Source organism: Penicillium solitum (assembly GCF_028829755.1).
Source record: "Penicillium solitum strain IBT 25940 chromosome Unknown utg000005l_segment0_segment0, whole genome shotgun sequence".
Lineage (NCBI taxonomy): Eukaryota > Fungi > Ascomycota > Eurotiomycetes > Eurotiales > Aspergillaceae > Penicillium > Penicillium solitum.
The window spans coordinates 2,232,377-2,255,660 of record NW_027072125.1 but is presented as its reverse complement, the minus strand read 5'-3'; the positions used below and the strand labels follow the sequence as shown (position 1 = coordinate 2,255,660).

The following is a 23,284-nucleotide window of genomic DNA, read 5'->3' as shown; positions in this document are numbered from 1 at the left end:
TTATGTATATGGAGTACAAAGTACTGTAGGTGATTAAAAGCAGCCATCTGATAGGCTTACATACGCAGTCACGAGTCCCGAGTCAACTTAAGATTCTATTGTTCCTTTGTTCACTTCTCTTTTCTTTCTTTTCTTTCTTCTTACTATACTCGAAAATCCCTTTTGAGAACATGCCCAATCACTTACTTCTTTCTCTTCTAATTCTCGACTATTGTCCAGTACCCATAGGTTAAAAACAACCCTTTTTTCCGGCTTGATCTTTTCTACTACTTAAACCCACTGGGTTCCCCAATCTACTCCATCTTTTTCAAAGAACTTTTCTTCCCCATCATCTCATAGTCAAGATGCCCGATCTACGTCGCCAGATCTTCGAGAGTGGCAAGACTGTCTCGCGCAAGGCAGCATCTCGTGAAGCATCCCGCACCAACTCCCCCGCCAGTTCGAAGCCGACCTCGCGCCAGGGCTCCCGCAATGCCAGCAGAGCTCCTTCAGACGAAGAAGACTCGGGTTTCCTCTCTGATGAGACATCTATGAGGTAAGCACATATAACCCCTTGCATCTTTTTATCTTTTGTGTGTTTGTCTTTTTTTTTTTTTTTTTTTTTTTTTTTCTTTGGATCTTCACATGGTCCCCACTCCCGTGGCGGGATGATGTCACCAATGATGTCGGCAAGTTTTACAATCAAGGCACTAACCAAATTGGGATAGCATCGGCAGCATCGGATCTCTCGATGATGAGCACCCCGAACAAGATAATCCCGATTGGGAACAAGAACTCGCCGACCGTATTCAAGAAATTCTCGATCGCAAGCGCAGCAGTGTCCAAGGCCGTGAAGAGGCCCTGCAAGCATTCTGCCGCCTGACCAAATACCACTACACAGTGGAAGAAATCCACGGCGCCATCCCAGACCTACTGGCCGCATTTGAGCGAAGTGTCCGCACCGAGATCAGTGTGCGTGAAGCAACCCTTGGCTTGCGCGCTATCGAGTTGCTTGTCATCTCAGCTTTCGATAACACCGTTTACGAAAACACTGAACCCTTGCTCACCCGCACCATCCGTGACTCCGCCTCCCCTCTTGTCAAGACAGCCGCCATTCACTGCCTAGGAGCATGCACTATCTTCGGAGGTGCCGGTGAAGATGGCATGCTTGAACAGATGGGTTTCCTCCTGGACATCATCGCCTCTGATGGCCAATCCATCGATGCCACAGACGACCCCACCATTGTGACCGCCGCGCTCCAGCAATGGGGATTCCTCGCCACCGAAGTCGACGACTTCGAAGAGGAAAGCGAAGAAGCAGTCCAGATCTTTATGGATCAACTCGATAGTTCGGATTCCAACGTGCAGATCGCAGCAGGTGAGAACATCGCCCTACTCTATGAGAAGAGCTACAGTCCCGAAGAGGACGACGAAGACGAGGAGAGCGCAGAGTCAGACGACGACAGCGACGAGCACGAGCACGAGCACGAGAACGACCCCACATCCGGTCCCAAGCTTGTGAAGCGGTACAACGCCTACCACAACACTCCCGAGCTGGAGAGCCAACTTCAGAAACTGGCCACCATCCACGGCAAGCAGATCAGCAAGCGCGACAAGAAGTCACTCCACAGCAACTTCGCCTCGATCCTCACCACTGTCGAGAATCCACGCCGCGGTCCTCGCTACAACACCGCCATCGACCAGAACACCAACCGCCACTACGGCAGCACTCTCACCGTCAAGATTGGCCGCCACGGACTCATGACTATCGACCGCTGGTGGAAGTGGGTGCGACTCAATTCTTTGCGCCGCATCCTGCAGGGCGGTTTTTCCGAGCACTACTTCCAGGGTAACCGTTCCGTTCTCAACAGTCTTCCTGTCATGATGCGCATGGCAGATCAGGGTCACGGCTCGGCGGATCGCCAGAGTGCACGCAAGGCAGCCAAGATGCGCAACTCGCGTCGCTGGACTACTTATCAATCCGACGATGAGGACGAGTAAATGAGGACCTCGTATGCTCACATCGGTGATGGCTTAGCAATTGAATGATGAATAAAAGGAGGAATCAGATCCTTTGCAGTTGTTCTATTTTCGACATGGATGCGACGATAGCTTAGGGTTTTATGCCACATGAAGGATTTCAGCTTCTTTTCTTTGATATTTCTCTGTTCTTCTGCTTTCGTGTATTTTTTCATTTATTTGTCTCTATCCACTCGACTTGTTTTTCATGCAACTTTGTACCCAACGGAATGATACTGCGCATTGAGCATTCAATGCACTTATGATATTCAATAAACTGTCCAAATAAACAACAATCCCAAGGGAAAAGTCCGTATTTATCTTTATATAGAGTGAAGAAGGTCCTGCCCAAAACACCTCGCCCACAGAGCTAAGCCCCATCTCTCGTGTATGTATGATCTTGGTGCATGTCCAATGAAATATAACCAGTAGAATAACCCCCTCCCCCCAAAAAGGTTAACCAACATCAACAACCATCCAGTCCAAGCATCTAATCCTCAAACACAGGCACAACATTAGACCAGCTCCCCCTAGCCCTCTCCTCCCAATATCCATCCTTGCCACCCTTAAGTCGCCAAGCAACCTCCCCATCAGAGTCATCACTAACCCGCGTAAACCAGCGCGGAGTCCAACTCTCCCCAGCATTTTCCATCTCGCGCCTGCGCGCACGTTGGCCCTCCTCAAGCTGCACCTTAACCTCCTCCGCATGGTCAAGGTCACCGTTCTCCAGCGCGCGCTGGTCAGGACGCAGACGGGAGTCCGTGACAGGCAAATGCTTATCCTCGATCGAGGTGATTTCATTCAACGCGGCGGCAAAGGACGTGAGACCGTAGTGCTTTGGCGCGGAGGGAACGAGCGAGCCGGCAGTCCAGATAGTGGTACCGGTGGGGTTACCGTCGCGGGTGAGAGTCAGCGAGGAAGGCCAGGAGCCGGATAAGCCGAGGGATACGGGGTTATTATTTGAGTCGACGGTGCGAGTGGAGACCTCCTCACTGCGACCGGAGAACATGCCGCCGGCTTTGAAGGTTGAGATGGAGCGGTGGCCGGTGGACTCGTTTGTGACGGCTAGCTCGCCGACGGGCTCGACGTATTTCTCGCCTGCGATGATGTTGCGTAGGAAGGATGTTGCGGGCGTCCAGCTGTAGCGGTCGCCGGTGCTGTGTAGGGTAATGCGAACGCGACCTTCGGTTGTGATCTCGGCGGATTTGCCCCAGAATTTCTGGCTAGGCATCGGGGATTGCGAGATGCTCCATTCTTTGCTGTCGGCTTGGTAGGCTAGTTGCACCGGTCGGTGTGAGACTTTCTCTGCGATGAAGCGGAAACCTCGGTCTTCGCGGACGAGCTCGTAGGTCTCGCCTAGCATTGGGTTGAATGGTTTGCGGATGGAGCGCTCGCGGACACGGTTGCTTGAGAGGGAGGATACTGCGAAGGCGGTTACGTACATCAGACGCTCGACAGGGTCTTTGGATTGGGTGGCCTGGTCAAGCAGATTTGAGTACTCCAGGACCTCGGCGGCGCGTTGCAAGAGAGACATGGGCTCGTTTGCGGACACCGGCATCGAGATTGTGGACAAGTCCTTTCCGACGTTCTTGCGCAGGAACCCAATCAAGCTTGGGGGCAAGACTGTTGGGGCGAGGATATTCGCGCGGCGTTTTATTGGGTCCAGGGGCAGCGGGATCAGCGATTTGGGTCTGACTGGGAACAGGCCCGATGCGCTGCTGCTTTCCTGGCGAGTTGCTGCCGCATCGGATTCACCGTCGCTATCAGAGGGGGCGTCGTCCTCGACTTCCTCGGCGGCAGAGGCAGGCCGGTCCTCTTCAGGCCCTTCGTCGTCGCTGTCGTGGATGGTCAGGAGGGGAGATCTGTTACCATCTCCATCTGTTGCATCAAAGAATTCTTGTGACATGTCAGACTCCATGCTCCGCCGTGGGACCATAGATGGCCGAGGCGGGTGCCGTCGCTCCTTGCTCTCGGTAATCAGCGTGGAGAACTCAGAGACTGCAGTGTCAAGATCGCGTAGTACCGCCATCAAATGGTCATGGATCTCATCCATGCTGTCTACGTGACTAGTGACACTGGCAGGCTTCCCCTTGCCGTCAGTTGCAGGTACCACAAGCTGCGAGGAGCTGGAGTTCGTGGTCATGGCCGGTGGTCGCTTGCTGTTGGGATTCGACGGTCCACTTGTCTTGCGCTTCCAGAACGGACGTTTAGCCTCCGCCTCACTAGGAGTAGTCTCATGGGTACTGCGCTGGGGACTAGGGGATCGGCCACGCGAACGAGGCCGGTCGACAGGAGTTGGGAGGGGCGAGGCAAGATACTTGGGGTCGGTATCCTTGGCAAGTCGGCGTATCGCATCTCGCGATCCGGAAATATGGCCGACAAGGCTCTCAATCCGAGTCCATTCACTCTCCTCCGCCGGGGAGGGCTGTGATGGAGCATACAGCCGCAGCTCCGGAGGGGCGGCTAGACCAGCATTGTGTTTATCCTTGGAAGCCTCCTTGGAGGAAGCTTTCTCGAGGGCACTCTTCCACGCACCAAATTCATGCTCGTTATTAGCACGCAGATGCCAGATCTCAGTTCCGGAATCAATAGAGATCTCACGGGTCTTTTCGTTGGTCGCAACGGCCGCTAGCGAGAGCGGGATCGCACCTCGCAGTGCGGACGAGTTGCGGTCGTGATAATATGAGAGCGTGCACGAAGAAAAGTCTAGCGAAAAGAACCGCCGTGCCCAGCCCTGGTGACGCTTTCGTCGCCGCTTCTGCAGCAGTCCCGTGTGGATATTTTGGTTCGACACGTCGAGGTGCTGCGAGTTGAGCGTGGCTCGGCTGTTGCCTCGTCGGCGGGTCTTGGGCTGTGGTAGCGACTCGGTCGATGCCCCTGGCTGAAAGCGTGTGGCAGTCGATGCGGAGCTATGTGGCTGAAGGCCGGTCGGATAGGTGAGGAGAACAAGTGTCAAGGTCTTGGAGATTTGTTTGGAGAATGTGTTATCGAAAACGAGGGCATAGTTGCCTCCTTCGCTGAACGGCACATCGTAGGTCCCCTGGGTAATCTTGTCTGCCTCACACTTGCCCGTCCATTTGATTGTTTTGAGCCCAATTCCCGTCAGCTTCTCGATGATGGCAGATTGTTGTTGCCGTGCGCCGGCAGTCGCCGCCGTTGCGGGGAGGTTCTCGGTGGAATCGGTGCTCTGGGAATCAGAGGCAGGAATATGGGTGCTCAGAGTAGAGGATTGACCGGGGTGTTTGAAGATGCCAAAGTTGACAGACTTCTTGTGAGGTTGAATACTCCAAGAGATAGTGTGGTTGGCGCTGACATTGATCCAACGTACAAAGTACGACTAGAAGAGATTAGTTGAGACCAAGTCTTTTGCTGTAACAAACCCTACCTTGCTGTGAATCTCCAGCTCTTCCATGGCCGCCATAATTGCGCACTGAAGGGTTGCAAGAACCGCAATGTGTCCGTCGCGGTCCGGCTGCGGCTGAACGTGGCGATGCGGGGGATAAGCCACACGATGTCACAGGAACATTCGGGAAGGGCACAGCTTTTTAATCAAAAGGATATACGAGGAATCCGATCAAATACAAGTTAAAATGCAAGGGAAAATAAAAGAGGGGAAGTAAAAATAGAAGTTGAAACCGAGGCTGATAAGTTCACATGGTAGATCTCTGTCTCAGTTCTTTCAGCCCTTTTCGCCTGGGCACCTGAGCACCGGGGCCTATACACAGCCTATACAACCCCGTCTCTACACATCCACAGATGTAGGTAACTCCATAAATCGCTTGAAATTCATTGATAATGGTTACATGTCATGCCAAAGGTGTATCAAATTAAAAAAAAAAAGTAGGAAATTCCATCCCATCTTTTCTGGGGTTTTGGGGTTTTTTGGGAATAGATAGTACACTGTACAGACGAGAAACGCTCATCTCCGGCCGCCCTTGCTCATGTTGCTGAACATCAGCTTAAAGCCGTTGCACAGAGCATGCATGTCCGGGTAGGGGTTCTTCTGCAGTTCATAGCCCTGAGGAATCACCTTGACCGGCCAGTTCTGAAGTCGCGCATGTTCGCCTGCCTTGAAGCAAAGGCAAAAGTAACCGGGGTATTTGGCGTTGATGCAGAACGCATATGCCGAGCGGCGGGGATTGGCCTTGGTATAAGTTTCGAGCCATTGATCTATTGGATTGGATGTTAGTTGGATGCTAGTTGGATGGATAAATTGCCAAAAACATACCTGTCTCGGTCTTGCTGCCTTCTTGGAACTTCTCGTGCAGAATCATCTCGCTAACCTTCTTGGCCATCGCTTTGACGTGATTGACGATCAGGTCATCCAGGTCACTGTAAGTGTACCGGCCACCGACCTTGAGGACACGGCCGACAGAGAACTCGTTCTCTTTGTCTAGCTCGAGAACATCAATGTGCTGGTACACACCTTGCGCCACCTTCCAAGTGACAGCCAGGTGATCGTGGCCCCGGGAGGATGGGCGAATGACAACATCGCCTGGGCTTTGAGAACCTAAGAACTCCTCGGCTTGGGTGGAGTTGAACGGCCGGAAAAGCGGGTGCTTGATAACACGCATAGCTTGACCGCCGCGCTGCGTCTTCTCCTGGAGCGACTCCTTATCGGCTCGCTCCTGCTGCTCGTCCCAATCGCCGAAGCCATGATCCTGGTTTCGATGAGATGGGTGGCTGACTTGATCCTCGCGCAGAGAGACGTTGCAAGAGAAGCCCTTGCGGTTCAAGAACAGGATCTTGGCCGGGACTGTCTGGTGGACTTGGTATGCGTTGCGTACAGGGATGTCGTAGGGAACACCGAGTTCGGTCTCAGCCACAAGCACATCAACTCCGCAATCCAGTTTGGCCTCAATGTGATCCTCAAATACCCGCTTGATGGCAATGGGCACCACCATACCAGGTGTTAAAGAGTCGGGCGTCTCGCCAGTGAGCATTGTGAAAATGTCGTCGGTGCCGAGGAAGACATAGTGCTTGCGCAATTCCTCGTAGGGTTGTTGTAACTCGGCTCGGATCGTCTCAAGGGTGGCACGCTTGCGTTGGTTGAGGTTCTTCTCGAGCTGCTCTGCATACTCCTCCAGAATAAGATCGTTGACACGGTCCTGTGCCTCTTCCCGGAACAGCTTCCGCATGATAGCCCCAGTGCCGTTCTCGTCAGTCTCGGCCTTGATATCTTCCTCGTCCAATTCCAGCGCATCAGCGGCCATCTTACGCGCAATATCGTAGTCTTCGGGATGCACACGGGTGTTGTCCAGCGGATCAGCATCGGGATCAGCATTCTCGAAGTCGATGTAGACGAAACTAGCACAGTTGTTCCAAACCTTGACACCCATAGCCGGGTATGTCGCGTTGACACCAAGCAATTCCACCCGGTTGTTTACAACTCCGCCGTTCATGTTGACAATCTTGAGCAAGTGAGCCGCCTTTCGGGGACCAAGGCCGCAGACATACGGTAAGAGATTGGCTGTCCCCGGGTCGGCCACTGCCTCGTTGAGATCAACACCGACCAAGTTGACCATGTCCACCAGGGCGGTTTCCAACTGCTTGAGAAGCATGTCCTGGGAGACTAGTTGCTGGCCTGGTTTAAACTGGATGGAGACAACATCACGGCCCAAGGACGCATATTCCTTGAGCGGGCTCTGCAAGTACCGGCCTAGAGCAACACAGTAATGGGTCAAAGGTCCAAAGCCTGGATTATCACTTCTGGCGCGAGGGCTATTGTGGTACAACCGGGCAACCTCATCATTGACAATGACCACCTCCAAGGGGTCACTGATCTCCTCATCATGCTCATTTGTGTAGGATGCACCACGTAAGTCTTTTTGGTCGACAATTTCGGATACAAGCTTGTACAGGCGGCGCGTCTCTGGCGTCATGCCTGAAACACCGATGACATCTGGTCGACGACGATCTATCAAATCCACAAAAGCGGCCACGTTGTCACCGTCGGCAATGTCACGGCTCTCATCGCCCACTGAAAGATCGATGAATTTGCCATTTTCCAAGACACGGCCATCTTCTTCTGTGTAAGCCCAGTGAATGGGGTCCCGGCCCACCTGACCAGATCCGGTGGAGAGAGTGAGAACACGGGGCACTGTGCCTAGGACCATGCCCTTGGGTTTGTAAGGGGCCTGGTCGAGACGTTGTGAGAACGCTTCGCGGCACTCCTTGGCCACATGGTTCTCACATTCCTGTCGAATGTTTTCCTTTACACTGCGATTGATCAATTTTTCCAGTTTGCCCACGGCCAAATCCAGCACCTCACGGCGAATACGGTTCCAAGCATCAGCAATCTCACTGTAGTTGTCTGACTCAATATCGGCGTGGAGACGTTTGCGGAATTGCTCAAAGTTTTCAAATCGCACCCGGACATCAACAAGTCCTTCTTCCTCGGCCTTGAGCATGCGCAAGAACATCTCTGGGCGACGAGCAATATCGCTTAGCTGTTGGTTCCGCAGATATTTGAATTCGGCGTAGGGATGCTGCTCATCAATCCGGCGAAGTCCTTTCTCTGTGCGGAAGCAATCGACTACTCCGTTCATGTAGTAGGCCTGACGAATCACCTTGCGCATTTTAGGGCTGACAGCAAGTTCTTCGGCGAACATCGACTTGGCAGCTTTCAGAACATGCGAACTGTTGGAAAAGTCGTTGTCGACAAACTGATCTGCCAACTCTTCGGGCGGCACAGTGGGATCTTCTGTGTATTGCCGGCGGCCTTCCTTGGAGGCATTCTGAGCAAACGCATCTGCAGTGATGCCAAAAGCATGCACGAAGCCATAAGCCTTGCCATTCCGAACCCGCTCAAAGAAAGACCTGCCAGTGGCTTTTCGGCGTTGTGTTTCTCCAGTAGCCTCGCCGTTGACCTGGTTGAGATCCCGTAGTTGTGAGGAATACTGGAAATGGATATAGTCCTGCACATCTTGGAGTTCCTCCATGGTCGCGGCCGCAGCAAGTTGATCCTCGACGTTGGAATCATTCACGTTGAAGAGACTTTGCAGGTTGTCGTATGTCTTTTTAATTGTACCACGCTTGTCGACCAAAGCGCGGAATTTGAGATCATGATCGAAGATATCCCATAGATCAGTCATATTGAGGAGTTTCTCGGCACGGATGCTGTATTGGGCGGTGTCATCGTCGGGATCGGCGCCATTGGCCATATCTTTGACAGCATGAATCATGTAGTCCTTGCGATGCTGGAAAATGAAGGGCACTTCCCAATCGTCCGTGATTAGGAATTCCAACATTTTAGCAACAGAGCGCTGGAATGGTTCGCGCAATTCTGGATCCATGCGCTTCTTGAGCAACATCAAGTTTGCGATCCAGACTGCCTCCTCCCGGAATTGATCCTCGGACAATGTCACATGCTTGTAGGGCTTTCGAGCAACCTGATGGCGTTCGGGTTCGTCGAGGAGACGAATTTCGTTATCATCCTCCGTCAGCATCCTCTCGGCCAGCTCTGATGGTTCAAAGACATCCTTCAAGTCTAGGTGACGTTCTTCGGTTTGTTTGTCTGCGTCTTCTTGGTCTTCCATTTGTAGTGCGAAATCGTACTCTGTGCCGTCACCGAATGCAGCGCGCATATCATCGAGTGCATTTTCATCCAAGCCCGAGGTATCAGTCGGAATCAAGCCGGTCTTGTTGACTCTGGAGGCAGGCGCAACCCCAAGGTCATCCCGTTCGCGCTGGGCCTCGTCGTCGGAGAAAGTGTCTTCTTCAATGAAGTCGTCCATCTCATCGCGCAGGCCGCGGCGCTGGCCTGGTCTAGCATATTGTTGCGCTTCTTCCTCTTCGTCCGAGTTGAAAATATCGTCGACGCCTTGAGACGGTTGGTGGCTCTCGCGATCCTTGCCTCGCTTCAAGCGCTTAAACTTTGACTAATATCAGAGTATTAGAATCTTGTCAAATGATGAGATGCAGCTTACATACCTCAGTGGCTGGTCCACGGTGTTGACTTGGACCATGTCCAATGAGTTCCAGATCTTCTTCATCAAGGTGCTCCTCTTCGCGAGCAGCGCGCGGACGTTTCCTGTGTTTGCGGGCGGCACGTTCGTCTTCTTCGTCCTCATCGACAATGAAACCTTCACGGACCTAAAAATTTCGTCAGTAAAGAGATACAGCCTGGTGAAAGGTCGAAACTCACGGCGCGAGCAGCCTCCTCGTCATCTTCTTCTTCGTCTTCCTCCTCGCTCGAGTCATTGTAGTGATTGGTTGCACCTGCGCCCGGGCGGCCCTCGGCATCATAGTCGTCGGCGACTTCCTCATCGTCGTCATCCATGACCGCCTCACCCTCGATCAGGTCGCGAAGGCTCATCTTGAAGTAAGATCCCTATTGCTAGGGACCGAGGAGAATGCGGTTACGGATGAAAGATTGAAGATACAATTGCGTAAATGTGACACCAGGTAGTGCCCAGCTCGTTGAGACGGTCAAAAGTAAATCAGGGAAGGTGAAATTGAAGCAATAGTTGTCAAGAGGAAGAATCACGGCCATCGGCGAGGAGAGGATGCGGGTGGCGGTGATTGGCTAGTGCTAGTGTGGCTAGACGCTAGTCCTATTGGGGTAGCCTAGTTGTGGCTTGCCCTGTCCATGTCACGTGCAGATGTCTTTTTGTGTACATCGTACATTGTACATTCAACGATGCCCTGGTCGGATCCTTAATATGCAATATATCGCTTTATACTATTGATGTAAGGTCGAGACTATCGAATATGCCCAAGTTCGAACATTATCACCCATCACATTTAGCCATAAACCCCGTTGCGTAAATCCACAAGTACCCAAAGCTAGCCCAAAGGACTGGTGGAACCCCGAAACACTTGTCGTTTCATTGATTATTATAGTGGCTTTCATAGTTCTTGAAGATCATCTCTCATTTTCTCCTCATATCCCCCGTAAAAAATCCAACATACTTCTGTTTGGCGCCGACCGACACATTTTGGTCATAGTTGGTCAAATCGACGCGCCCGCAAGGTCCAATCAGCGTCGCCAAGAACATCGCAAGGTGATATCGACTTCCCCGCTGTTAGCTCGGGGGTTCGTTCTGACCACTCTGATCCCATCGGCTTGGGTAACGCGGACTTGATATCACTCAGGCGACTGGGCTCTTCGTTTTCTTTCTTTCACAACTTTCCCCTTGTGCAACTCCAACCCCTCCAAGCGCCATGACGGACCCGTTTCAGGCTCGGACATTGAAACGCAAGAATGTCAAAGGTCTTGCTCTCAATGCAGCCCCTAAACCCACCTCCAATCCTACCGATGGCGATGCACAAGCGCCTGGGCCTGTTGGGAATAGCGAAGTCAACAACACAGACACGCTCGAAATCGGACTGGAGTTTCGCCTCGATCTTCGCAGTGAAGACCTGGTCACATTGAAGGAACTCGGCGCTGGAAATGGAGGTACTGTTTCCAAGGTGATGCACGCATCCACGAAGGTGGTGATGGCTCGAAAGGTGTGTATTGTGTATTGTGTGTTTCTGCTTGTTGGCCAACTCTAATTTCCTCGTCTCCCCCGCAGATTATCCGTGTGGAGGCCAAAGAGAACGTACGGAAACAAATTCTACGAGAACTTCGAGTCGGACATGACTGCAACTGTCCAAATATTGTCACTTTCTATGGTGCATTCCAAAACGAAGCGAGAGATATTGTACTATGCATGGAATATATGGATCTTGGGTAGGTGGACCCATTTGGGAAACAAAGAGGAAATACCTGACGGGCAATTAGATCTCTCGACCGCGTTTCTAAAGATTTCGGCCCTGTTCGAGTCGATGTGCTGGGGAAGATCACCGAGTCCGTCCTGGCCGGTCTTGTCTACTTATACGAAGCCCACCGCATCATGCATCGTGATATCAAGCCGTCTAATATCTTACTGAACTCCCGTGGCAACATCAAGCTCTGTGACTTTGGTGTTGCTACCGAGACAGTTAACTCGATTGCCGATACATTCGTTGGCACTTCCACATACATGGCTCCCGAGCGAATTCAGGGAGGCGCCTATACGGTCCGTTCCGACGTGTGGAGCGTGGGCTTGACGGTCATGGAGCTGGCCGTTGGAAAGTTCCCCTTCGATCACTCCGATTCTGCTGCCGGAAACCGTGCTAGCGCAGGGCCGATGGGGATTCTGGATCTACTCCAGCAAATTGTGCACGAAACAGCGCCCAAGCTACCCAAGAGTGATGCCTTCCCGCCTATCCTACATGACTTTGTTGGGAAGTGTCTCTTGAAGAAATCCGAGGAGCGCCCAACCCCACGAGAGCTTTATGTATGTTCATCTCTCGTTTTGACCTGCAGCTCTTTTTCACGTGTACTAACTCCTTCCAGGACAAAGATGCCTTCTTGCAGGCCGCGAAGCGCACACCAGTCAACCTCGAAGGATGGGCAACGAGCATGATGGACCAAGAAAAGCGCAAGTCTTACTTGGGACCACCAATACCAACATCGCTCCCTAGAGAGGCCTCGACATCTACCTCAAAATCGACATCATCTCCCGCCGCAGCACCCACATCAACCAATATCGGCAAGCCCCCTCTCGTCAGCAAGCCAACACGGACCCCACAGCAGTCACCATTCCCGTCAAACCCAGTATCAGGCGACATCCCTCTAAGGATCGCCAATGAGGTCCCACCCAGCCACCGTCACTACCCCCAGTCCCAACCCCAGCCTCAATACTACTCATCGTCCTCGTCCCGAGCCACGCGTTCTCCACCACCCCCCTCTCTGGAGCACCTCTCGCTGGAAGCAAACGACGAAAATAGCCGATCCGGTCGTCGCGCGATGCGTCAGCACCTCAACGAACCCGTTTCTGCTGTCGACGCCCCATCTCGCCCATTCATGAGCCCCCGCTCCGCCAGCTCCAACAACTCCAATCCCCGCACGAACCTGCACTCCACGACGATGCCCATCCGCACTGCGCCCCCGAACGGCCCGCCTCCCGCGCCGCCTGTTTCAACGGGCGGAAACTGGCGCATCCAACCAGGAACTACGCCCCGGTAATGTGGTGATGACTAGTTAATGTACTCGGATATGTCTTGGTTCTATTTCCTTTCCTTTGCCGTGTTTATGTTCAGACAAACATGCATATACAGACGAAAAACCGATGCAACACGGTCTCGGCTTTGGCGAATGTGCTATTTCCTTGCTGTGTTGTTCTGTCTGGGGTTTACTCATGGCGCTCTTGATGGAACAAAAGTAGGAGCCACGACAAGCTGCCCTAACAGCACTTTTCTTTTCTTCGATCTATGAGTATTCCTCTCTATTTTTCTATTTTCTCCTTCACTTCTTATTCAATGACTCTGCTTCGATTTAAACATCTGGCAACGAACCCTATTTTGTTCATTTCTGACTCTGTCTTTATCTGCTGGGATGTCTTCCTGCATTACACGGCGTACATAAATACGTGCAATTTCATACTCTTTCAAACTCTGGTAGAAACACCGGGATATGCGTCCCTTCGATATAACTTTCCAATGAAGCACATATATCAATCAATCTAAATTCCAGATTCCTCAGTCACCCAACATGCGGGATATTCGCTGTCCAGGTACCTATAAACGCGCCTGGAGGAAGAAAGGCCGATGAGCGAACGACCTCAACTGTTATAAACAGCCTCGCCAGAATAAACACGACCACGGTGAGGATCAACAAAGAGCCCTCAACCAATTCTAGTATCCTTGGTTGGGTTTCCAGTTTAAACACCTTCAACCAAAATGGATCCAATATCAGATAGGCAATTGGCAAGGCAACGGCCGTTACAACCGAACTCAGACGCCATAGCAGTCTCTCTACGGCTGTAGGGAACTCAAAGTTCCATGCTATGCAGTGGGTGGCACCAAACGCAAAGAAATAAACCAGGCTTATCATGTACCCCGGCACTTTCCCCACGGCATCTCTATGCATGGCGTCATTGGGGATCCAGACGTTAGACTTGAAAACATTACCCACCGGGCCGGCATTGGCCATACAGATCAAGTCTTCCGCAGAAGGATGTCTGACAGCTTTGATAGTACATGATGTCCGGACATCTTGGGGCTTATCGATCAACATGATATACGTGATCGAGGAGCAGATTGCGAAAGACAAGGTAAAAATCTCGAGCTGGCTTGCTGGGAGATTCCGGCCTAGTCTCACGCCGAGTTGAATGAAGATCCACGAGATCTGAAGCAATGCTAAGATCTTGACGACAAGATCACCATTGTTATGGTCATCCAGGGAATCCTGCGGCATGTAGGGCAGTTTGTCGACGATACCAAGCTCACGGGCAAGGAGAAGCTGGTTCGCATCTACCACCCATAGATTGCCACAAAGAAGAGTGAGGTTTCCAACCCAGTTCGTGTATGACATGTTTAAGATCCTTTCTTTCTTTAGGTAGCCTTGAGAAACCATGCTGTTTGCTTTCTCAATGGCAAGGATGTTGGATCTATCCAATTCCCAGTCAACTTTTCCAATCGCATTCGAGATCTTCTGCATTGATCTCTGAAGTACCTGTGGGGTTCGTATTCCCTTCGGGAAATCTTTTATAGAAGGTATCTCTTGAGTACCGGCGGTAACATTGGAGTCGACAAACTGAATAGGGAATCCACCCATGTTAGCATAGTGTATATGGGAGTCGGACCATGGGGCGCCATCTCTCTCCTGAATATCTGCAAATCGGGCCTTGAGCATCCTAACAGAGGACACATCACTGTAGGCGCTCCCGAATGCCCACTCTGGAGCGATAATGTTGATCATCGTCCATTTGAGTTTACTAGAAAACCGCCAAAGCGTTCGCAGATATTTTTGGCGTTTCGTGGACGGTGTCGACTGGATTGGGACATTGAGATGGAGCATGGACCAAGTGCAGAGACCTATCACGCTGAGGCAAGACCAGACAATATCCAGAATCCCTTGAGTATTCGGCGAGGAAACAAAGCCTGCCGTCTCTGGAGGATATGTACAGTTGGTGTGGAATATCTGCATTCTGCTAATGGCTCTCGAGTCAAGGGGGCCGCTATTTTGATATTGCGCGGGGATTTGTATATAAGACCAAGGTGCTATGGGCGCAGCAAATAGTTCAGCCGTTGCAACTAGCCATTCTGTACTGCGCGTCAGCATGGTTTCTTTTGTTCTTTGTGCTTATAGGTTAACTCAATCGTGTTGGGCGGCTAGGTAAAAGAGGGGGGCGAAGTCTATAACACGAAGGAATATAAATATAGAACAGACCAACCCTTGTACTTCTCGTATGTAGAGCGTTTAGTTAGGCACCTGTCTACTTCATGAGCTACTATATCACATATTGGTTCATATTATAGAACATGAAACACTACTGTTGTTTCATAGAAATCAACAACTAAATAGATAACAGCACAACAGACTCCATAGCCGAGGCGGCCGATGATGGCGTAGTCTACAATGTTTCATTAGAAGAATATTGAATGACTGTCTGAAAATTGATATATCCAGCCATAACGACATGACCGAGGTGTACATAAAGAGCTCATGTGTTCGCAAAGCAAACGGTTTCTCGAGACCGACAACTAAAAAAAAAACATAGAATAGACGCAAACCAAACCCATGAGCAAAATGATAGCGCAAATGAATAAGCCAAACAAAGTTATAAAGCTCTGAACACCAAATGAACCCCACAACAAATCAATCAACATGTTCTCTATTTCATCATGAGCTCTGGACCAGCTAGCGGACTAGGAGCAGGGGGTCCATGGATAACACTCGGGGTCGATGGCGCAGGAGCAAGGTCTGGCATCGGGATTGATATAGATGACTTTCCACCCCGAGTGCTGTTAGTCCCACCGCGGCCAGAGGTCCCAGTGCCGCCACCACGGCCACCACGGCTTTCATGGGTAGCGGATGCAGTGGTAGCAGCACGGTCGCTGCCGCCGCTATCGGCCTTCTTATTGCCTCGCGGACGGCGCGAGGTGCCACCCCGAGAGCCGGGTCCACGCAATGGCAGGCCAGTATCTTGGGAGACAGGCACGGCAGCTGCAATAGGAACGTGCGGGTGCGAAGTCACGGTTCGACCCCGACCCGTTCCGCGCCCACGGCCACGGCCACGTTTGATTGTACCGTCGGCGCTGCAAATAATTAGTAAATCTGTAATAAGAAAGTAGTAAGTAGACATACCGTTCCACCTGGACCTTTTCTCCCTCCGGAACTAGTGGCCCACTGTAGACAAAGAACCCATCCTTGCTGGCAGCAGCCTGCTCCTGCCACACCATTTCGGTGTCATCCACAAATGGATCATCACGGTCATATTCCTCGACCTTCTTGCGTCGCTTCTTCTTTCCATCGCTAGCCTCCGAGGGCGCACCGTTGGTTCCTGCACCAGTGCCGCCCATGGGAACATCACCATCCATATCACTATCACGTTCCGCATCGAGGCTCAGGTCCTCGTCAGCACTCTCGCCGGCAGAGATTCCTTTGGCATTTTTATCATTTCGTTCCAACGCGGCCCCGGCAGCTGCCACACGAGCCATGCGTGCCTTGTGCGCGGCCAGACGAGGGTGCAAGGCAGCGAAGCCATATTGCTCTTCTGCAAGTCGTGCAAAGTTAACAATTTGGTTGCCCTTCTGTAGCGGAACATGAACGATGATGCTGGGTGTGCCCCGCGAGTCAGGCGACTTTGCAGAATCATCCCCTCCGCCGAACAGCGCGTTTGTGATCAAGCCAGATCCCTGAGGCAGCTGAGGGGCTTCTTTGGCAGGTCGAGCTGGCTTGGGGGATGAGGCCTTTGATGCTGGTGCAGTAGCTGTACTCTTTTCCTTTTTGGCGCTGGGCGCGGAATTCTCTGTGTGGTCGATTTCCATGGATTCAACTGGTTGCTGTCTAGGCGGAGTCGGCTGCACAGCGGGTTCGGGTTGCGCTGGAGGTTGAGGTTGGCGCACCGCCGGCGGAGACGGTTCGAGTTTAGGGGTTTGTGATGGCGTCGGCCGCTGCTCGGTAGGTGGGTATGGGGTGGTGTATGGGGTGGACTGCGACATGGCCTGCGGGATATGCATGGTTCCACGGGAAGCAGAGGAAATGGGAAGGGGCGATGGTGCTAAGGACGGATGTGAGGGTGTGGAAACCATCGCAGGCGGTGCCGGCGAAGACAAGCCGGACACATGGCCAGAGGAGGAGCGTTGAAGTGTGTTGTATATTGGTTGAGAGTTCTGGGCTGGTGGGTCGATGATGCTTGAGATCGCTGGCGACGCACTGGCACGATAACCATTGCGAGGGGAGATTGCGCGAGCGGGAGGACTATATGATGGTGCTGGAGATGGATTGTCAAACGCAGAACGAATAGGATCGAAGTTTTGTCCGCTGGTTCGTTGAGGTGGTGGTTGCGGCACTGGAGCTTGCGATTGCGGTTGTGGACGAGAAGGTTGCGACAGCTGATACGAAGCTCCTGGAACTGTAGGGGGGTGTGGATTTGAGTATGAAGTTGGAGTATGTTGAGTATGTTGAGTATGTTGAGGAGGTTGAGTAGGTTGAGGAGGCTGAGGAGGCTGAGGAGGCTGAGGAGGCTGAGGAGGTTGAGGAGGTTGAGCTATTTGAGTAGGTTGGGTTTGAGTGGGCTGAGGTAGAGCGGGTTGAGCAGGTTGGGGCGTTGCAGGGGCGTGTGGAGGGCTTCGGGCGTCTACTGGAGCCCTCGTTTCCTCTGCCGCAGGTTCTAGCTTGGGCTTTTTCCGGGAAGTAGTGTTGTTTGATTTCTCCCGTGGGCGACGAGGAGCCCGTGCCGGTTTTTCTTTGACTTCTTTTGGTTCCTTCTCCTTCTTCTTGGTGTCGGGGTCGTCATCCTTCTTACGACGCGACCGCCTGGCGGTACCGGAGGCACGTCGGGCGCCTGTGCCGGGTTTGACATCAGTGCCAATAGACCCTTCTTCTTTAGGTATACCCATATTAGGAGGATCCGACATGATTTGACAAATCACAATCAATAAACTGAAAATTAACAAATTGATGGAATTTGGTCAAAATCGAGATGAGGGATGAGAGTTGAGTCGAAGTGGTGAAACGTGTCGGGTATCACGTCGGCAAACAGAGATTGGGAGGGGGAAAGAGGAACACAAGAAAGATAAGATGGTGACGGAAGAGAGAAAACACCAAGAAAACGCGGGAAAAGCAGAAAAAAAGAGAGGGACGCGGAAAGGGAGAAGGGGAAAATGACAAGAGAAGAGAAGAGGGTAGAAATAAGAAAGAAAGGGAGAAGAAGAAGAAAAAAAAAGGGAAAAAAAAGGGAAGAAAGGGGAGAGAGAGAAAGCAAGCAGGATTGGAATTAAAGCACATTACATGAAGTACTGGATAATCTACTATTTGATATGTCAAGCTCTATACTACTTGGAAATATGGGGGAATTACTATAGAACTCGTCTATAGAGTTATCATAGAGCTATACCTCTTCCAATATTGATGTTGAATTATATTTAACTTGAGGTCATGGTTGAGTATTGGAGATCATATCCATGATTCTCCCCTGCGGATCGTTTAGCCTAGAACCGTAAGTTGTACCTGATACAGGAATGGCTTCATTTACCGAGTGATCTCGTGTTCTTCAGATCAGGTGCTCACTATATTCTGAGGTTTAGATCTGACTTTGCCTTCTTATTTCTTTCCTTTTGTAGATAATATGTTTAAAGTAGTACATGTATTGATCCTGCTTGTGTATCCCAATGGGAGCTTATGATAGGTACGACAAATATCGACTTCCATGTTCGTAAAAACTTTCGACTTAAGAAGAAGGGAAAAATAGACAAGATTCCTCTTTCTCTATCAATCGATATGAATGACCCAATCAGTATTCAATTCGTCATCTATAGCATAAGAAATGATCGATGCGAGCTGTACAACATATAGATGCCGCGGATCAATGTGAGGAACCCAATTGGGACTAGCACATCCGCCACCTCCCACTAGCCCATTCTGGTTAGACTGTTCTGCAGCCCCATTTTAGCTTTGGGAGCCGCATCCATGGGATCTCCCCGCGCTGACATAACTTTTTTTTCCTCCTCTTCACCTTATTTACGCATCATGGCTTTTCGAGGTGAACGCTTCCTCCTGGACCTAGATGAGGAATCTGGTGCTCCAGAAATCCCTTCTCCATTCTCTCTTGTTGGCGAGATTCAAGAACGGGCTCCCTCCACCGCCATTCCCCCCGCGCCTAAACTGCCGACCTTGTCGGCGTCATCAACTGGGTTCCCTGCCCCTCGCCAACGCAAGCCATCTTCTTTCAAACAGCGACGAACAAACCAGCCCACTCCTCCGGCTCCTGTCCCCACTGAACCGACCGCCCAAGATGACAAGAAATCCATCGACGAGGAGAACCGCCGGCAGCTGGCGGCTATGTCGGACGCGCAGATCCAACAGGAACGAGAGGAGCTGATGGAACAGATGGATCCAGGACTTCTGGAACGATTCCTCCGCAGAGCGAACATTGAAGAGGACCAAAAGACCGAATTTGAACCGCCGGCACCCGTGGCCGACGAAAAATCCAAACCGAGGAAATCAGTTTCGTTTGATATTCCTTCGACTGCACCAGTTTCTGCACCAACCGCCCAGTCTCACTCTCTACCCAAACCACCAACTAAACCGCACCCCCGCAATGAAGATCTCGCTCCATCCTCCCTCCCTCAAGACCTCCACCCGGCCTCTGAACGACCCTCCCTCGACCCAGCTACTATCGAAACCTTCCACTTCCCCCAGCCAACAACGCCGATGCCAGTCCTGGACCCTTCTTCGCCATCTTTCCTATCAGATCTCCAGTCTCACTACTTCCCCGAAATAGCCCAGGACCCATCAACGCTCTCCTGGCTGCAGCCCCTCTCCGCCGACGAAGAAGACCCAGACTCGACGTCAGCCTACCACCCAGCCAGCAACGCCATCTCAATGGCACCTTCGGCAATCCGCTTCTCGTTAAGAGGCACCATTCTTGCTCCCGAAACATCCCTCTCCCTCCCGACAACCATGGGCCTGCACCATCACGGGGAGGATCCGCATGCCGCGGGCTACACGATCCCCGAGCTGGCGATTCTGGCGCGCTCGACGTTCCCCGCTCAGCGATGCATCGCTTGGCAGGTTGTAGGCCGGATCTTATTCCGTCTCGGCCGGGCAGAGTTCGGAGAACGGGGCGGGCAGCTCTCGGATGGACTATGGTTTGTCATTGAAAAGGAGGGCATTGTTGCTGGTATGCTTGCCGAGGCCGATGGCGCTGCTGGTCAGACCCAGGGTAGAGATAAGGGCAAGAATACACAAGATGCCGAGGAGGGTAGTAACTTGCCTCTTGCCTCCGGTGTTGGGCGTCATGCTAGTGCTGCTGCATGGGCAGTCGAGGGTATCTGGTTGTGGCAGAAGGGCGGCGGTGGTGATCGTGGGTTGTTGAAGGAAGGCCAGCATCGATCTCTATAGATGGTGTTTTTTTTGCTGCATTACATTTCGATTGAGGAGTAAATAAACACCAGAAAGACTTTTATGAATATAGTAGAAAAAGCCATGATAATGTTCAATTGTAAACCTACAGATCTACAGGTTCTAACTGAAATGTCCCATTATTCCCATTATCACTCGCATCCAACTTTGGCCATCCCCTCCTCTGCCCACTGCGGCTATCGATGTAAGATTCGTCAAGAGACAGATCGGTATCCGCAGTAGAACAGAGACGAAGATGGAATTCCAAAGCCAAACACGAGAATTGCAACGGAATGTTGCATTGCAACATTCAATTGCAATATTAGGGGGTCGTGCAATCGCAGAACTTGCAATGGTAATTGATATATCGCATCCGATACAGAGCTTATTCACCTCCGAAGAAGGAATTTCAAGGCATTGATCTCGCCTTGCGCTCCACCTTACAGCGCGAATAGTATCCTATGATGGGAGAAACGTGAGCACAGCAGAAGCAAGAAACTTGGAGTATGGGTATTAGTAGACTATGACTGAGATTAGGCGAAAACACGGGTCCGCTTCACAGGGCTGCCCATGCGCATGGACGCATTTCCACCGGCCATACCATTCAGTAGACGACCCATTCCCTCCACATCCAGTTCACCTCGTCGGAGCATCAGCTGGTCGGTGTCTTCAGTTTCCTCCTGTTTCACTGCAGGTGGGGTTTCTTCGACGGATTCTGTCAACTTAGGAGCGAGAATCATGATCTGGTGCTCTGCTGCCACGAGTACATCAAAGACTTGCCGCTCTGCTTGCCGGGATCGGCGTGCTGGTGCAGGTAGGTGTCCAATTGCCTGGAAGTTCTGACCCATCAAGTTCACGTCCTGGAAAGGAGAAACGCGGCATCGGTTTGAGGAATCAAATGTGCCGGTGGCTTTGACAGCGTTGCGCCACAGAGACAGTAAACTCGTGATGACCGCGCTCTGTCGGCCGTGACGGAGCAGGATCGACTCGTCGGGCAATACGTCCGAGGATGGATTTGTTTGCAAGACAGAGATTTGGCCGCGGTGGGATGGACTGGCTGTGCTCATCGATCCCTTCAGCAACCCATCTTCGCGTACACGTCTTGTGGATGGTGTCATGGGGGCGAATCGGGGTCGCTGCTCTGTTTCGGAATTGGTGTTGGAAAGTGGAGTCATAATACGACCGCAGACAGCGTATGCCGTCAATGAACCGCCCGTCACACCTTGGACACTCGTCTGACGGTGTAGCGGGCCCTTAACAGCACCAGGACCGGCGCCTTCGATATCCCATACGCCCCATTCGCCGTCTTCGAGAAGTACCATAACTGCTCGGCCGCCTAGCACCCAATCGGCATCAATGATTCTCTTCCGTCGGGGAAGTCCGGTGGGCCCTTGCTCAAAGCCGGGGTAGAGACTGATCAACCAGCGACCTTCCGTGTCGATACTTTCGTAGTCTTCTTGGGGGATCGAAGCCCGCCGTGAGGATTTCGAGGCCTTTTTGACGAAGCAGGAATAAATCTTGACACATCCGCTGTGGAATGCGACAAGCAGGTTGGCATGACGGACGGATGGCCATGTGGACGGGTTAAAGGCAATCGTCTGTGCAGGTGCTGGCAAGAGGCGCCGTTGGGAGACGATATCTTCTTCCGCTAGACGGAAAGAGGATTCTTCGTGGATTGGAATTCGGTGCAGCAACAGCGCACCACATCCCTCAGCAGAATGCGTGGCTACAAGCAGATCCCATTTACCAAAATTTCCAAATCGACCCCGCGACTTGCGCTGGTCTTGCTCATCCTCAAATTCATGACAGGTGAATGCGATAGATACACCTCGTGGAATATCTTGGTGAGTGGTGGCCCCATTGACCGTAAGAGTTTGAATGCGCCAGCTCTTAGAATCCGTCTGTGTAGGGTGAGGAGGCACGAGTGGCAGAGTCACAACTTTCGTCGATAGGTCGGAACAAACTACCGACACAACGATTGTGTTTCTCAGGATAGGTGGGAAGGGGTCTAAAGGCGAGCGAGATTCCTCGGGGAGAACACGAGGCACCGCCACATCCAGCACCCGGCTTCCAAGGGGAATATCAATTTGTCGCAGAATCTCTTCGTATGGAGCAGCAGGATCGACCTCGCTCTCCTCCAGACTGAATTCAACCACGGGCTCTTCTTGCGTTGGTTCAGGTTCCTCTTCATCATCGGAGTCAATAATCATGACTGAATCGGGATCCGCATTGTTTCCTGCAGGCTTCGGCTTTGCTTGAGGCCCAGTCGGCTTTAGTTCTGCAAACCGTTTGCCTCCTCTCCACACAAATTTTAACCCAGTATCGTAGCCGTAAATAATGACCGAGGAGCCATTCGGAGCTCGAAGTGGGTAGCCTTTGGCTGTGTGGATGCGATGGGAGAGCGGATAGCTAGAGATTTTGCAAAAACGAGATCAGCGTCAATCCAAGGATCATAACTAAAGCGCATCACCCGTACCTGATCTGCAAGCCATCTTCCCTAGGCCGGACCAAGGGAGTAGTGGGAAATGAGGGCATTGTGCTAGTTGCGATGCTGTCGAGCTACAGGTAGCTTCAAGCACAGGCGCCACAGGGCACCGTAGGGGTGATAGACAGTCGAAGATTTGTAGTCAAAGTAAGATCTGATAACTGAATGCCTGTTTCTAAACAAAAGCAAACAGAGAGAAGGGCGTTAGAGGTAGGGAGAGTGGAGGGTTGCGTAGATGGAGAAAGGAAGTTGTTTTGGTCGGGAGAGCAAAGACAGTCGATCCAATCCGCGTTCCAGCGCGTCTTCCCAACTTCGACATTCAACCACTCGGCATGTCTTCTGGGCGCACCGCTAATTAATCTTACATGAACGATGGAAATGATTTCAACGATTTTAACCGCAGAACTGATTGTGACGGCGCA

At 51.9% G+C, this 23,284-nt stretch overlaps 8 protein-coding genes across 8 annotated transcripts; 3 read left to right on the top strand and 5 right to left on the bottom strand.

The window, feature by feature from the left end:
* Positions 1-312: 312 nt before the first annotated feature.
* On the top strand, positions 313-1,999 carry N7455_008483 (IFRD domain-containing protein). The gene is made up of 2 exons (XM_040960488.2): positions 313-535; positions 708-1,999. The coding sequence occupies exons 1-2, from the start codon at positions 345-347 to the stop codon at positions 1,978-1,980; spliced, it is 1,464 nt and encodes a 487-aa protein (XP_040809134.1). The 5' UTR covers positions 313-344; the 3' UTR covers positions 1,981-1,999.
* A 489-nt stretch (positions 2,000-2,488) lies between these two features.
* N7455_008482 (oxysterol-binding protein related protein OSH3) lies at positions 2,489-5,419 on the bottom strand (the record flags this gene model as incomplete). Its single annotated transcript, XM_040960458.2, has 2 exons — positions 2,489-5,335; positions 5,384-5,419. The coding sequence occupies 2 exons, from the start codon at positions 5,417-5,419 to the stop codon at positions 2,489-2,491; spliced, it is 2,883 nt and encodes a 960-aa protein (XP_040809096.1).
* Positions 5,420-5,917: 498 nt separating this feature from the next.
* On the bottom strand, positions 5,918-10,315 carry spt6 (chromatin-remodeling histone chaperone SPT6; the record flags this gene model as incomplete). Its single annotated transcript, XM_040960427.2, has 4 exons — positions 5,918-6,168; positions 6,227-9,878; positions 9,931-10,092; positions 10,145-10,315. 4 exons carry the CDS (start codon positions 10,313-10,315, stop codon positions 5,918-5,920), a joined length of 4,236 nt encoding a protein of 1,411 aa, XP_040809108.1.
* Positions 10,316-11,163: 848 nt separating this feature from the next.
* Positions 11,164-12,994, top strand: ste7 (MAP kinase kinase Ste7; the record flags this gene model as incomplete). The annotated part of the gene is made up of 4 exons (XM_040960457.2): positions 11,164-11,451; positions 11,517-11,674; positions 11,726-12,263; positions 12,323-12,994. The coding sequence occupies 4 exons, from the start codon at positions 11,164-11,166 to the stop codon at positions 12,992-12,994; spliced, it is 1,656 nt and encodes a 551-aa protein (XP_040809094.2).
* A 516-nt stretch (positions 12,995-13,510) lies between these two features.
* N7455_008479 (uncharacterized protein) lies at positions 13,511-14,728 on the bottom strand (the record flags this gene model as incomplete). Its single annotated transcript, XM_040960469.2, has 1 exon — positions 13,511-14,728. The coding sequence occupies one exon, from the start codon at positions 14,726-14,728 to the stop codon at positions 13,511-13,513; it is 1,218 nt and encodes a 405-aa protein (XP_040809136.2).
* Positions 14,729-15,516: 788 nt separating this feature from the next.
* On the bottom strand, positions 15,517-17,892 carry N7455_008478 (uncharacterized protein; the record flags this gene model as incomplete). The annotated part of the gene is made up of 2 exons (XM_040960438.2): positions 15,517-16,068; positions 16,118-17,892. 2 exons carry the CDS (start codon positions 17,890-17,892, stop codon positions 15,645-15,647), a joined length of 2,199 nt encoding a protein of 732 aa, XP_040809075.2. The 3' UTR covers positions 15,517-15,644.
* A 1,111-nt stretch (positions 17,893-19,003) lies between these two features.
* N7455_008477 (RPAP1 family protein) lies at positions 19,004-20,377 on the top strand (the record flags this gene model as incomplete). The annotated part of the gene is made up of 1 exon (XM_040960482.2): positions 19,004-20,377. The coding sequence occupies one exon, from the start codon at positions 19,004-19,006 to the stop codon at positions 20,375-20,377; it is 1,374 nt and encodes a 457-aa protein (XP_040809129.1).
* A 533-nt stretch (positions 20,378-20,910) lies between these two features.
* N7455_008476 (uncharacterized protein) lies at positions 20,911-22,912 on the bottom strand (the record flags this gene model as incomplete). The annotated part of the gene is made up of 2 exons (XM_040960480.2): positions 20,911-22,786; positions 22,854-22,912. 2 exons carry the CDS (start codon positions 22,910-22,912, stop codon positions 20,911-20,913), a joined length of 1,935 nt encoding a protein of 644 aa, XP_040809091.2.
* Positions 22,913-23,284: the final 372 nt, after the last annotated feature.